The sequence below is a fragment of the Solanum verrucosum genome, unplaced genomic scaffold (genome assembly GCF_900185275.1).
Source record: "Solanum verrucosum unplaced genomic scaffold, falcon-dt-bn FXZP01000261.1, whole genome shotgun sequence".
NCBI classification, from domain to species: Eukaryota; Viridiplantae; Streptophyta; class Magnoliopsida; order Solanales; family Solanaceae; genus Solanum; species Solanum verrucosum.
In genome coordinates this window covers 13,269,148-13,283,545 of record NW_026019969.1, presented here as the reverse complement: position 1 = coordinate 13,283,545, position 14,398 = coordinate 13,269,148, and the positions used below count along the sequence as shown (strand labels likewise).

At 30.1% G+C, this 14,398-nt stretch overlaps 1 protein-coding gene across 2 annotated transcripts; it reads right to left on the bottom strand.

Moving 5' to 3' along the window:
* Positions 1–5,590: 5,590 nt before the first annotated feature.
* On the bottom strand, positions 5,591–11,994 carry LOC125816161 (probable carboxylesterase 7). 2 transcript variants are annotated; one of them, XM_049495755.1, is made up of 3 exons: positions 11,799–11,994; positions 8,693–9,330; positions 5,591–5,698 (listed from the first exon to the last, which is right to left on the bottom strand). In XM_049495755.1, the coding sequence occupies exons 1-3, from the start codon at positions 11,980–11,982 to the stop codon at positions 5,591–5,593; spliced, it is 930 nt and encodes a 309-aa protein (XP_049351712.1). In that variant the 5' UTR covers positions 11,983–11,994. The 2 variants fall into 2 exon arrangements, with proteins under 2 accessions (XP_049351712.1, XP_049351711.1); XM_049495754.1 differs by lacking the exons at positions 8,693–9,330; positions 11,799–11,994 and having other exon boundaries at positions 5,591–6,672.
* Positions 11,995–14,398: the final 2,404 nt, after the last annotated feature.

Below are 14,398 nucleotides of genomic sequence, written 5' to 3'. Positions count from 1 at the left end.
AATAACTATTTTCTAATCAAATAAAAGATAAATATATAAAATCCTAATAATAAAATTGAAAAGCAATCGATATTAATGTTTCAACAAACAACTCAATACAAAATTATATCGCCATTTTTATTTATTTTAATTATCAAAGAATTATTATACAAATAATAAATAATTAATATTTTAACTCTTGAGGAGTTACAAAACTCACTAAATGTGTAATTATTTAGAGAAAAACAAATTTTAAAATAATGACAAAAAGAAAAAAAAGGAGAAAAAGAATAAGTAGGACTCTTACTACATAATAGTTTTTGCTATTGTCTGTTTTTATATCATATCAAAATTATTTATAAATTTTTTTCGTCTTCACACAAATAAAAAAGTTTATCTTTATAATTCAATATATTTCACTAAAATAGTACGTCAATTCATTTTAGTGTGGATTTTGCATGTTTCGTTGTGGTCGTTTTATTTAATTACTAAAAAGTAAAAAGTTAGAAAATAGAAAAATATATTTCATTATTTTAGTACAAACTTTAAAAATCTTGAGTGTTAATAAATAATATATACTTCCTCTATTTCAAAATAAGTGAATTGTTGAGCCATTTTTCATAGTTCAAAATAAGTGAATTGTTCAAAGTTTAAGGGAGATGTTGAAAAATTCTTTCATTTTTGCCCCTCATTTACAATATTAAATAATTATGAATGAAATGATCTTTTGAATACGGAATATGTACACAGCGTCATCAGGAAAATAAATCATTCATTTTTAAAGTTATTTAGAGCGCTCATATATGTAATAGATAAATGACTTAATTTTACGTAACTTTAATATATATGCTGTAAATGAAAGAAAAATGGGATGAAGTCTTAAAAAGAGAGAGAAAGAATTAGGTAAAAGGGAATGGAGGAGACATGTTATTTAAGTAAAATATAAATAGATTAAAAAAAACTGTAAGTCATGAGATGGATCAACCAACTAATAAAAAGAACAACGCAACACAATAGTATTTTCCTTTTTTTTTTAAAAAAAGTTAGTATGTCTTGTAACCAAAATCTTACAACCACAAATAGAGAAAAAACATATGCATCCGTGAAAATGTTCTTACATGTAAACCTTGAATAGTTGATGTGCAAATGATAGATTAAAATTCAAAGCCATTATATTTTGGGAAAACTAAATGTAGAGGTAATGACGAGAATCATAGAAAGGAGTTGAGGAGATATGTCATTTAAGTAGAAAATGCATGTGAATAGATGGAGGTTTTTGTAATTTATGAGATGTAATAAATATTATAAGATTTTTAATTATCAAACAAATTAATTAATGAAGAGAGTAAACTCATCTTTACAGTTTCATAATCAACTTAATTAAACAAATATCAATTTTCTCTATGTATAATTATTTTTCTACTTTTAGTATTTCTTAACTTAAGAAAATATGTTCATTGTAATTGGATATTGGCAGAACAAACTTGGTTCATTCGGACAAATTTCATTAAATTAAAAGAATTATATGTTTTGTGAAAATTGAATCCAACAATCATATATATAGACTAATTTTACATAAGTGTTAACAAATACGAAACAAAAACTTAATGGAGGGAATCTCATCTCTTTTTTAGTCGATTCAAATTCCACAAAAGAAAAAAATGTATTATATCATCTAAATTAGAATGAAAAGAAGCGGATGAAACTAAACAAAAGATGATGGAATCTTGATCGAGAAATTATCTCATATTAACATGTTATATGCATAATATATATCGATAGAGTATGGATGGTATTTTTCAAAAGACAAAAGTTTGTATAATGAAAATATCAAAAAAAATTATTTAAGCAACAAAATAGTCAGTTGAAGATCATGTTGCCCTTGATACAAAAAGTGCTTTGTAATAAATCTTGTTCTTGAAGGGTACATATCTTGATGGATAAATAATTAATTGAAAAATTATATAAGGAACAATAAGTGCATCTATATATTTGTGAATTATTGAAACTTCTACTTTTTCAAATTATAATCTAACCAACTCTTGATGAATCTTCTACCGCCATTAAACTTTCTTCTTCATTTTGATGACTTGTAGCAAATTAATTTTTGATCATCTCTTTTGACGAATCTTACACCGGCTTCAAACTTTCTTCTTCATCTTGATAAACTTTTGTTTGGCTATTGTAACACAAGAAGAAATTTTAAAATATATATCTATAATAATCTTCATAAAGCTGAAAAACAAAAAAAAATAATACTAACAATATGAAGTTGGAGAAAATATAAATGAACATGCAACAACACCATAGATGATTGCTATTTATAGACGATTTAAATCATAAGAATTTAGTAGAAGGAAGTTGAGGAGACATGTTATTTAATTAGAGAATACAAATAGGTGGAGGTTTTTTTGTAACTTTCATATGATATAATTATATGTAATGAATATGATTGTTTTTTTTAATTATTTAATAAATTGATTAATGAAAAAACTCAAAAAAAACCACAAAAAAAATAAATAGGATCCTAGGCCATTGAGAGGTGCCACATCACTTTTTTTTTAATCTAGCTTTACAAATATATATGATTTTTTGGAAGATTTTTTATTATCAAAAATAAATTAACTTACATATCAAACTAAATAATAGATATTTAAATATAAAATAATAGCATTACATTCTAAGTAGATATTTCTTCGTATATGTTGTTTTTAACTCATTTACAATATCAAGGTTATAATTATTTATGAACTCGAGGAACTTGTGATTCTCCTTATGGAATATCACACTTCTCCCTTATCGATTGTGATGATTAAAAAAAACACACGCTACCCTTTAAATTATTTGATTGGATATTCATTTTTTTTTCATACAATCAAATATGGTGAGTCAATATGACTTGATTTTTATTTTTTGTTTTATGCTCGAGACTTCTCCTTATCAATTCAAACTATATTTATCCATTTGGGCTTCTACACATCCCTTAGCTTCTTTTAAAAATTAGCACATTCGAACCACTAACATTATTATAACCTATTCATTAACATGTTCAGCTTAATATCTCTTCACAGTAAGTCTCCAATCACTTTATTTCAAAGAATAGAAAAAAGATAAAAAGGATATATATTTAATCCACTTGAATAAGTTATAAAATGAGGAGAATGTTATTTTTGGTAGGAAAAATACAATTATAATTGAAAAATAAAATATACTTAAACTAAATCGTAAATATTTCACTTTTAATAAGAAAATTCAAGTCACTAAAGTGAAATCTTCACTAGTCTAACATTAGTCATTTTCACTTGTCTCCTCCGTGATACAACAAATCAACTATTGTATAATTCGAACAAATTGTGAATAAGTTCTTAAATCTCAAAACTTCATTTTCTCAATACTAATCTCATTTTTTCATTCACTCTATCATATTTTTCACAACCAATTGAAAAATCGTGAAGTAATAAATTATGAATATACAGAAAGACGATTTTAAGGAATATAGATGACAATAGAACGAGCACGATAGAATGGGCAAAACTCAATATGTGAAATAATTTAAAGGGGTAGGACAAATGACGGTGATAATTTTTCAACTGTAAATAGTAAAATAAAGTAGACAAATTCTTTAAACACTACAAGCCAATTTGTTGCATGTATTCTAAGATGTTAGCTTCAGGGCTTTTCCGGAATTTGCCATAGCTATTTTGTTGTATAGTTCCCATATATGAAACATCTTAATTCAGTGTTGACCAATTTGCCCTTTAGCTTATCTTTTGGCAGGTTATTCGAGGTGTGTCACATTTCAAGTTGGAAAATTGTATGAAATAGCAAATTATTAATTTAAATTAAATATTATAGTTATAATTTATTTTATTTGTAATTCGCAGTAAATATCTTATTTTTTGTCATTTGATTCGGTATACAATTAGTTATTTTATACATTTCGGTATAAAATGCGTTTGTGTTTGTATAAAGCGAGAGAAAAGTGTATATACAAATACAAATACATATATTTTTATCCTATACACTTATAATTATACAAATACAGATCTTAATATACAAATTACAATGTATAAATGAATTTATACAAAATTGAACATATATAAAATTGGATGTATCTAGTGAATTATACAAATCAAAAGCTTCATAGGAAACATAAAATTTATTATGTTCAATAACAAATTTTAGTTTTGTCCATACTTTATTTATTATTACTTAAGTTGTCTCATATAATTTGGTAAATATATCTAGGTTTGAGGTTCTTTAAGATATTCTTTAAAACACTTAAATAAGCAACTAATATAAACACTTACATTAAAAAAATAGAGGTTATATTATGGAGAATCACAATAATTAATAGCTTAAAATATTTAAAAATTTAATTGACTTTTAAAATTTCACATATATAACATAATTTGAGACATAAAGAGTAACATATATTAATTAAAAATTACTTTAAATTACAATAATTAACAGCTTAAAATATTTTTAAAACATATTAAAAATTGGGTCAGGGTAAATTTTTGAAAAAATGTTAAACGAGGCAGAATAAAGCAGGCTAAGATAGTCAAACTCAAACATTCCCCTAAGCCCCTACCGGCTGTTGCCATCTCTATCAAGGAATAATGGTCACTTTCTACATCATGAAAGAGTGGCTTAGTAGAAGTCATGACCACTCTCTCCACTAAATAGCAATGACAATTAACATAGTTTAATGCTTAGATATTATTGTGTAATTTAATAATTATGCACGTCCCTGTCAGTAAAAAAGATTTTCATATGACTTCTAAGATATTTTATCAAATCAATTTAAAGTTTTGAGTTAGATGCTTAGATGGTAAACAACAAAAACACAATTACGTCCAATTCGTTATTAAAAATAGTACTCAATTCATTTTTGCAGACTTTGCTATTTATATAAGTTTGGCACATGCTGACTTATTATAGTTGAATTGAAATCACACACTAGTTCAAACAAGATTAAAAATGAAAATTTCCATGATTAGAAGTAGGGGTGTGCAAAAACCGATTTAACCAATAAATCGAACCGAAAAAAACACTATTGGTTTATTGATATTGGGTTATTGGGCTAACGGTTTTTAAATGGTTTTGCAAAATTTTTTATTGGGTTATTGGTTCGGTTTCCGGTTTTATAATTTTTGTTAATGGTTAAACCGATAACCCAATAAGACTATACTAAATTTACTAGTCTTATTGTTAATGGTTAAACGATTGTTACTTTCACACTTTTTGTTAATGGTTAAACGATTGTTACTTTCACACTTTTTCCTTTGAATGTGTCTAGTGTCTAAACTTGCAAGAAAAATGATTGTTACTTTTATGATTATTACTTTCATGCCAAATGCTGGAAAAATCATATGGTCTATTTGAAAATTTTCTTATCGTGTATATAATATATATGAGTATTTTCTTATTGGTTAAACCGGAAACCGAACCGTTAAGTACCATAAACCGATTAACCAAAAACCGATAAGAAATATGTTATTGGTTTGGTTATCGGTTTGAAGTATTTACAAACCGAAAACCGATAAACCGAACCAATAACACCTAAAACCGAACCGAACCGACCGATGCGCACCCCTAATTAGAAGTCCTAAGACTGATTAAGGAAAGAGGCCAATTTTTTCAGCATGGCCATGGCTTCTTCAGCTTCTGGAACAAACAGGTGAAACACATGTGCCTTATCTTTAACCTCCACAACCTCCACCGTTCCCGGCCACCCGCTCTTCTCCAATGCCTCCTTATAGTACAATCCCCTGAATCTCAACGGATCTTTTCCGGCGACGTACACAAGTACTTTCTCACACCCTAAGCCAGACAATTTCGGATCCTTTTCCGGGTTAATCAACGGGTCATCTAATCCCGAGCTATTGGGATTCACAAACAACCATAGCTTCTCAAAGAGATCCTTGGCACCTAAGTTTTCTCCCTCACCGTCAATCGGATCCTTATCTAACCCGGTGCTATTGGGATTCCCACTCAACACTAGATCCTCAACGAAATCCTTGGCAAGCAAGTTTTCTCCCTCACCGTCAATAGGATCCTTCCCCCAGAAAAATGGACAGGCAAGGAAAATCCCATCAATTTTCACACCATCCAACTTTTCCAACCCTAACCGAATTGCTATATGGTGTGCGATGTTACCACCCGCGCTATCTCCGCCCAAATAGACACGATTGAAATCGGCATTGTCTTTCAGCCATGGTTCACGACCATCACCATTGGCATGTGAAGTGACCCATTTGAGAGCTAGCCATGAATCTTCATGAGCTATAGGTAACGGGTACTCAGGAGCTAACCTGTAGTTAACAGAGACGATGGCGACTTTTGCTTCAGCTGCTACCAGGCTAAGATATTTGTGATATGTAGGTGAAAAAGCAGATTCGATTACAAAGCCGCCGCCGTGAAAGTAGACGAAAAGGGGAATTTTCTGAACCGGGTCGACATTTTTGGGCAGGTAAAGTCTTGCTGATAGGTTAATTTGTGGATCAATTTCAACGTCTTTGATTTGTACTCCGGTTTCAGGATCAGATTCAGGTGGGACAAAAACTTCGCCCGCCAGCCTCTCGATTCGACCATCTTTGTAAACTCTCATCAATGGGAAAAAATCATGTACTATTTCCGCCATGGCTAAAAGCTAAGTTGCAAGAGAAGGTTGGTATACTATACACTAGTGCTGTGACAGTCACTTTTATAACCAAGAATTTGCTTTGTTTTAAAATCTGCTCTTTAATTATATGGATTTTGAATTGAATGTCCAAATAAATAAATAAAAAAGATCTCTTTTTTCCAATAATAATTTTACTTTTTCATTCACTCTACAACATTTTTCATATCCAATTAAAAGATAATGAAGTAATAAGTTATAAGAATATAGATTTGACGATTTCAAGGAATAATAACCATTTTCTAGATCATAAAAAAGTGGCTTAATATGAATTATGACCACTTTCACCAATAAATAGCCATGATTAACATAATTTAATATTATTATTTCGTAATACAATAATTATGTCCGTCTCTCATCTGTTATGAAGATTTTTGTATGGGTTTAGATCATATTTTAAGATACCGGTAAGATTTTGAGTCAAATACTTAAATTCTTTCAAATATTAGAGAAGGTTGTAAACTTATAATTGCTCCACGTCAATTTTGAAATAATTTCTAAAAGGATTAAATTCTTTCAAATATTAGAAAAGGTTGTAAACTTGTAATTGCTCCACGTCAATTTTGAAATAATTTCCAAAAGGATTTAAATGATCATGGTTATTCTATGTATTTTCTTAAATTTTGATGTGTTGTTCATGTTTTTTTTAAGGATATTCCGCTCAAACTTTAATGAAATTATGTGGGCAATAACTTTTCTCTTATATTTTAGGCATATGTATTAAATTCATGTATAGCCTTAGCCCAATATCATCATACTTAGGTGCATTATTAACCACTCAAATTAAAGAGCAAATATCAATATTTCAAATCGGTGAATTTCAATTAAAATATCTGAAGTAGCAAAGTCTTGGATCAATATAGCACTTGGGCCAATTACTCTCCATATTAGTTGATTATTTTCCTTTTTACACGCATATTAAGAAGATATTTTTTAAAAAATAACAAACCTAATAGACATAATAAGGTTCTATATCTATAATTTCGATGATTGCACTCCATAGCTATAGTTTCATTTGCTATAGAGGCTGCAGTTGTATATTTCTGTTCGTTTGTATATTTCGCTTGCAGATATTTAAATAGGGTAAGTATATACAAAATCTGTATTTTTACATCAAGAAAATTTTTCAGAACTCTGTTTGTATATTTCGCTTGACAATATAGAAATATGGTAATTTATTATGAATTTTTCATAAATCGTATACAAATTGCTCGGGTAAGCATATACAAATTTCTAAATTTATACAATCAGGAACCAAATTATACAAGTCCTGCGAATTATACAAATCAGGCTAATAGCAGATTGGGCGAAATTGCAGTTGCGTATTAGAATTTCCCTAAACAGTAGCTATAACATAAATAAAAAATAATAATTTTATTGATTCACCTCTTAAAAAATCTTTTTGGAAATTTTACAACTAAGTATGAACACATTCAAATGAATTAATTTCAAGGGTAATATAGGAAATTTTTTTTTTTTTTTTTTTTTTTGATTTAGTAAGGTGATCAACTATTATGAGATAAATATTTTTAGTAAGATGATCAACTAATTAGGACAGAGAGAGTATTTTACTTAATTTTTTATTTTTTTAAAATACAGATTATACGAATAAGGGAGAAACTCTATGGTAGAAATATTAATGATTCAAGGGAAATGTCTTGAAGAAATCCCAACAAATAACTAATAATTTTGTTATACAAAAAAAGTAACTATTATGCCTTTATTTGAAGTTGAATTTTGTTTGGACTTGCTATTATAAACAAAAATTAATAACAAAGTGTAATAAGCTATCACAAAATCTTTCTATGATTCAATATTTATTGATTGAACTTTAATTCAATAAAAAAAAAGAGAGAAGATCTTTAACAATTACATCCAATTCATTCATGAAAATAGTACTCAATTCCATGATTAAAAGGCCTAGGACTAATTAAGGAAAGAGACTAATTTTTTCAACATGGCCATCCCATTTTCAGCTTCTGGAGCAAACAGGTGAAAAACATGTTCCTCATCTTTAACCTCCACAACCTCCACCGTCCCCGGCCACCCACTCTTCTTCAACGCCTCCTTATAGTATAATCCCCTGAATCTCAACGGATCTTTTCCGGCGACATACACAAGTACTTTCTCACACCCTAAGCTACACAATTTCGGATCCTTTTCCGGGTTAATCAACGGGTCATCTAATCCGAAGCCATTGGGATTCGCAAACAGCCATAGCTTATCAATGCAATCCTTGACAAACAAGTTTTCTCCCTCACCGTCAATCAGATCCTTCCCCCAGAAATATGGACAGGCAAGGAAAATCCCATCAAGTTTCACACCCTCCAACTTTTCCAACCCGACCCGAATGGCCATATGGTGTGCGATGTTACCACCCGCACTGTCTCCCCCAAAATAGACGCTATTGAAATTGACATGGTCTTTTAGCCATGGTTCATAACCATCACCATTAGCATGTGAAGCGATCCATTTGAGAGCTATCCATGAATCTTCATATGCTATGGGTAACGGGTACTCAGGAGCTAACCTGTAGTTAACAGAGACAATGACGATTTTTGCTTCAGCTGCTACCATGCTTAGATGTTTGTGATATGTCGGCGAAGTAGCAGATTCGATTACAAAGGCGCCGCCGTGAAAGTAGACGAAAAGGGGAATTTTCTGAATTGGGTCTATATTTTTGGGCAGATAAAGTCTTGCTGATAGGTTAATTTGTGGATCAATTTCAATGTCTTTGATTTGTACTCCGGTTTCAGGATCCGATTCAGGTGGGACAAAACCTTCACCCATCAGCCTCTCGATTCGACCATCTTTGTAAACTCTAATCAGTGGGAAAAGATCATGTACTATTTCCGCCATTGCTGAAAGCTAAGTTACCAGAAAAGGTTGGTGTTACTATGCACAAGGGCTGTGAGATCTACTTTTAAAACCAAGAACTTGGTAATAAGTTTTATTTTTAAAAGTCCAATAGTTTAGTATTCTATGTTCCAAAGAAAAAACCCTGAGGGGTAGCTCAGCTGGTAAAGGCCTGGGACAAAGTTCTTCAGGTCGTCGGTTCGAGCCCCAGCAGGGCCACTGGAGGCATTACAAACCGGCCGCGTCTCCAGGGCCCCGTGGAACTAATCGTTGTGGACCCGCCTTGAAACAGCGGGACCCGGTGGGTATAACTAGTCGGGTTCGCAAAGCGACGCTCGGAAACCACGGTTAAAAAAAAAAAAAAAAAAAAAAAAAGTTCCAAAGAAAGTATATCATATTTTCTATTAAATAATAATGTAAATGATTTCATTGATTAAAATCAAATAATTCTATTGTCACTTTTAATATCATGTTGCTAATCAAGATAAAAGTGAAAAAATAGTCTATGAGTAAGTAAAACTTAATCCATGGCTTGAGTGTCACAGTGACCTCAATCCTTGTAAACCGTAAAAAGTTATAGTACATTCGAAAGAACAAACTATTGAGTGAATTGAGCTTCGTAATTGTAATACTTGTCTTAAAGGCTCAAAAATTGAAATTCAAAATATCAAAATTGATTAATTTTAAATAAAAGCTTAAATTGAATTTGAACGGTAATTTCTTCAATATAAAAATAAAAAACTCAAATCAAATTTTTATATTCAATTTGAACGGTGTAAATGCCCACATCTGATATTTTTTCCCTCTAAGATCTTATAATTCATCACCATATATACAAACAATGCTAGTGAGCGTAGCCCATACTCACGACCAAGGCAAGGCCATTTATTTTAAATGGAGCTTACCAGAAAGATCGATAACAGCGAGTTTACACTAATAAATTTGGTATTCCGATTATTATTATATTTTATAAAACAAAAACGTATGTTGGTGGTATTCCTTTTCATCACTTGAAGAAGTTTGTTCTATCTTATACTCCCTCCGTCCCATTTTATGTGGCAACATTTTCTTTTTGGTCAGTCCCAAAAAGAATGTCACATTTCCTTATTTGGAAAGTATTTAAAGGTACAATTCCTTTTTTATCCTTGTTGGTCCCACTTAATCTAAAAATAATACTCCAATACATTTATGAGGAGAGAGAAATTGAATCTACTTTTTAAAAGGACAATTTGGTAAATATTTCAAAGTCTTCATTTATTTCTTAAACTCCGTGCCCGGTCAAATGTTGCCACATAAAATGGGACGGAGGGAGTAAATAACAAGTTGAAGCAGTGGAGGAAGATGCGCCATAAATAGAGAGTCAGATTAATGAACTATGACAGTGAAAATGAACTCTCCTACCAACTTACATTTAGTCAACAAAAACAGTAGGCCGCCGCAGATTGAGAAATATATTAAGAACCATGAGAAAATCTTTAACAATTACATCCATTTTTTATTCATAAAAATAGTAGTCAATACCATGAGTAGGCCTAGGACTGATTAAGGAAAGAGGCCAATTTTTTCATCATTGCCATGGCATTTTCAGCTTCTGTAGCAGACAGGTAAAACACATGTGCCTCATCTTTAACCTCCACAATCTCCACCGTTCCTGGCCACCCACTCTTCTCCAACACCTCCTTATAGTAAAATCCCCTGAATCTCAATGTATCTTTTCCGGCAACATACACAAGTACTTTATCACATCCTAAGCTACACAACTTCGGATCCTTTTCCGGGTTCATCAACGGGTCATCTAATCCCGAGCTGTTGGGATTCACAAACAACCATAGCTTCTCAATGACATCCTTGGAACCTCCCTCACCGTCAATAGGATCCTTCCCCCAGAAAAATGGACAGGCAAGGAAAATCCCTTCAAGTTTCACATCCAACTTTTCCAACCCGACCCGAATAGCTATATGGTGTGCGATGTTACCACCCGCGCTATCTCCCCCAAAATACATGCGATTGAAATCGGCATGGTCTTTTAGCCATGGCTCATGACCATCACCATTGGCAATATGTGAAGCGACCCATTTGAGAGCTAGCCAGGAATCTTCATAAGCTATGGGTAAAAGGTACTCAGGAGCTAACCTGTAGTTAACAGAAACAATAACTACTTTTGCTTCAGCTGCTACCTTGCTTATATGCTTGTGATATGAAGGTGAAGAAGCAGATTCGATCACAAAACCACCACCGTGAAAGTAGACAAAAAGGGGAATTTTCTGAACAGTGTCGACATTTTTGGGCAGGTAGAGTCTTGCTGATAGGTTAATTTGTGGATCAATTTCAACGTCTTTGATCTGTACTCCAGTTTCAGGATCAGATTCAGGTGGCACAAAACCTTCGCCCATCAGCCTTACGATTCGACCATCTTTGTAAACTCTCATGAATGGGAAAAAATCATGCACTATTTCCTCCATTGCTAAAAGCTAAGTTGCAAGAGAAGGTTGGTGTGTGTAGTAATACACAAGTGCTGTGAATGCTACTTTTAAAAGCAATAATTTGTGGCAATCAAGTAAGAATCTTCAACAAACTTCTATAAATAAGATCAACTTCTATTCACTGATGGATAAGAAAAATTACACCGTCTATTCATTTTTAGAAATACTTATTTCTTATAATATATCCACATATTATTTATATTTAAATAAAAATAACAAAAAAATTATTATATTGTATTTTGGACTCTAAATTAATTATAGAAGTTTGTTTAAAATCCTTATTTGATTGCCAAAAGTAAGAAGAATTCTTTCACGCTTTCTTTCTTTGTATAAACATTTGTGTGTAGGATGGTTATAGTTTAACCAACTTTTTAAATATTTTGGTTTGAATTTTTAAATAATTTTCAAAAGTCCAATAAATCAGTATTCTAGGATCGAAGCAAGTATACATATTTGCTATTGAATAATTGTATGATTTGATTGAGCAAATGATGAATGCGATACAAATAATCTCCTCTTTCGTTTTCACTCAACATTATGGGTGTCAAAAATGAGTCCAACTATAGCTAACTCACTCAATCCGTCATGAATTTTAAGGATTGAACTCAAGATAATTTGAATTTGGTTCAATCTCAATCTATTCAAACCTTAATCCATTTTAATATATCCAATTTCAACACAATCCGTCCGTTTGATACCCCTACTCAATATTGATTAGATCTTTTATTAAAATAAATTTGAAGATTTTAAAAAAGTATATTATAATTAATAGAATTATCTTTTATAAAATATAAAGACGTCATTCTATTTTAACTCGGCATCTATAATAATGTTTCTAGAGGACATATACTTCTTTTGTCCTCATTAATATATAAAATCCAAACAATTCAAGTGAGCGAAGTCCATACGTAATGACCACTGCAAGTTCTATTGTCCAGAGAGAATTTCTTTTGGAGGTATAGTGGAGTCGGATTTAAAGCTTATGAGTTGAAAAATATTTAATTTTTTCAAGTTATTGAGTGAGTCCTAAACTAAATGGAGTAATTTTTTTTAAAGGTATATTTAATGAATTTTCAAGACATACAAAATAAGTGCATCCCTTCTAAGCAAAAAAAAAAAAAGTGTTCCATAGATGGAGAGACTAGTTAATGACTAAGAGCCCGTTTGGATTGATTTAAAAAAAATAACTTTTAAAAAGTAACTTTTTAAAATGCTGGAACTTATTTTTAAAATAAGTAATTATGTGTTTGGATAAAAATGTTGCAGTTGAAAAAAAAGTTGTTGATGTGTTTGGCAAATAAGTGCGGGTAAATACTTTTTTTTTTATCAAAATGTCTGAAATACCCTTTAAGTTGTTAACATGATGAAAAGTTGATTAATTTAAGGTTTTTATACTTTAAAAAAAATTAAAACAAAATTAATTTATATTTTACATCCATAAGTAATAATATTTTCCTATCATTCACATATTTCTTTACCACCACAAATTATTTATAAGAGGAATAATAATAATAATAATAATAATAATATAATAAAATAATAATAATAATAATGATAATAATAAAATAATAATAATAATATAAAATAATAATAATAATAATAAAATAATAATAATAAAAAATAATAATGATAATAACAAAATAATAATAATAATAATAATAATAATAATATAAAATAATAATAATAATAATAATAAAAATAATAATAATAATAATAATAATAATGATAATAATAAAATAATAATTAAAAAAAAAATAATAATAATAATTTTTAAAAATAAAATAATATAATAATAATAATAATTCAATATGGGCAATTTGGAAATTGTATAAAAGAATTAAGGGCAAAAAGGTAATATACTTGGTCAACATAAAATGACTTTTAAGTTAAAAAAAAAAGCTCCCCTCACCTAGCTTTTAGCTTTTGGCTTAAAATAAATCATTTTTGACTTAAAATAAGTCACTTTGATAATTGTCAAACACTTTAATAAGTCAAAAACTGACTTTTAAGCCAGTTTGACCAGCTTAAAAGCCCATCCAAACAGGCTCTAAAAGTGAAAATGATTTCTCCTGTCACAATGACAAGTCCAAACAATATTTCAACTTCAAATCAATCTCTATCCAAATCAATAATTTCAAATTCTAAGTCCAAAAGGCTAATTATTTGATCAATAAAAAGAAAAAGAAACAACTGAAATAGTACAGAAATTCTACACAACCAAGAATTCAGCTTTGATTTGTTGAAAGAAATCGGCTAGCCATTTCATCAGGGCCTTAGCTCTCTCACAAGTTGGCTTAACCAAATGAAAAACATGTTCTTCCCCTTCTGTTTCTTTAATTTCCACATCAATTTTCCATCCACATTTCTTCAGGGACTCATAGTATATCCACACATT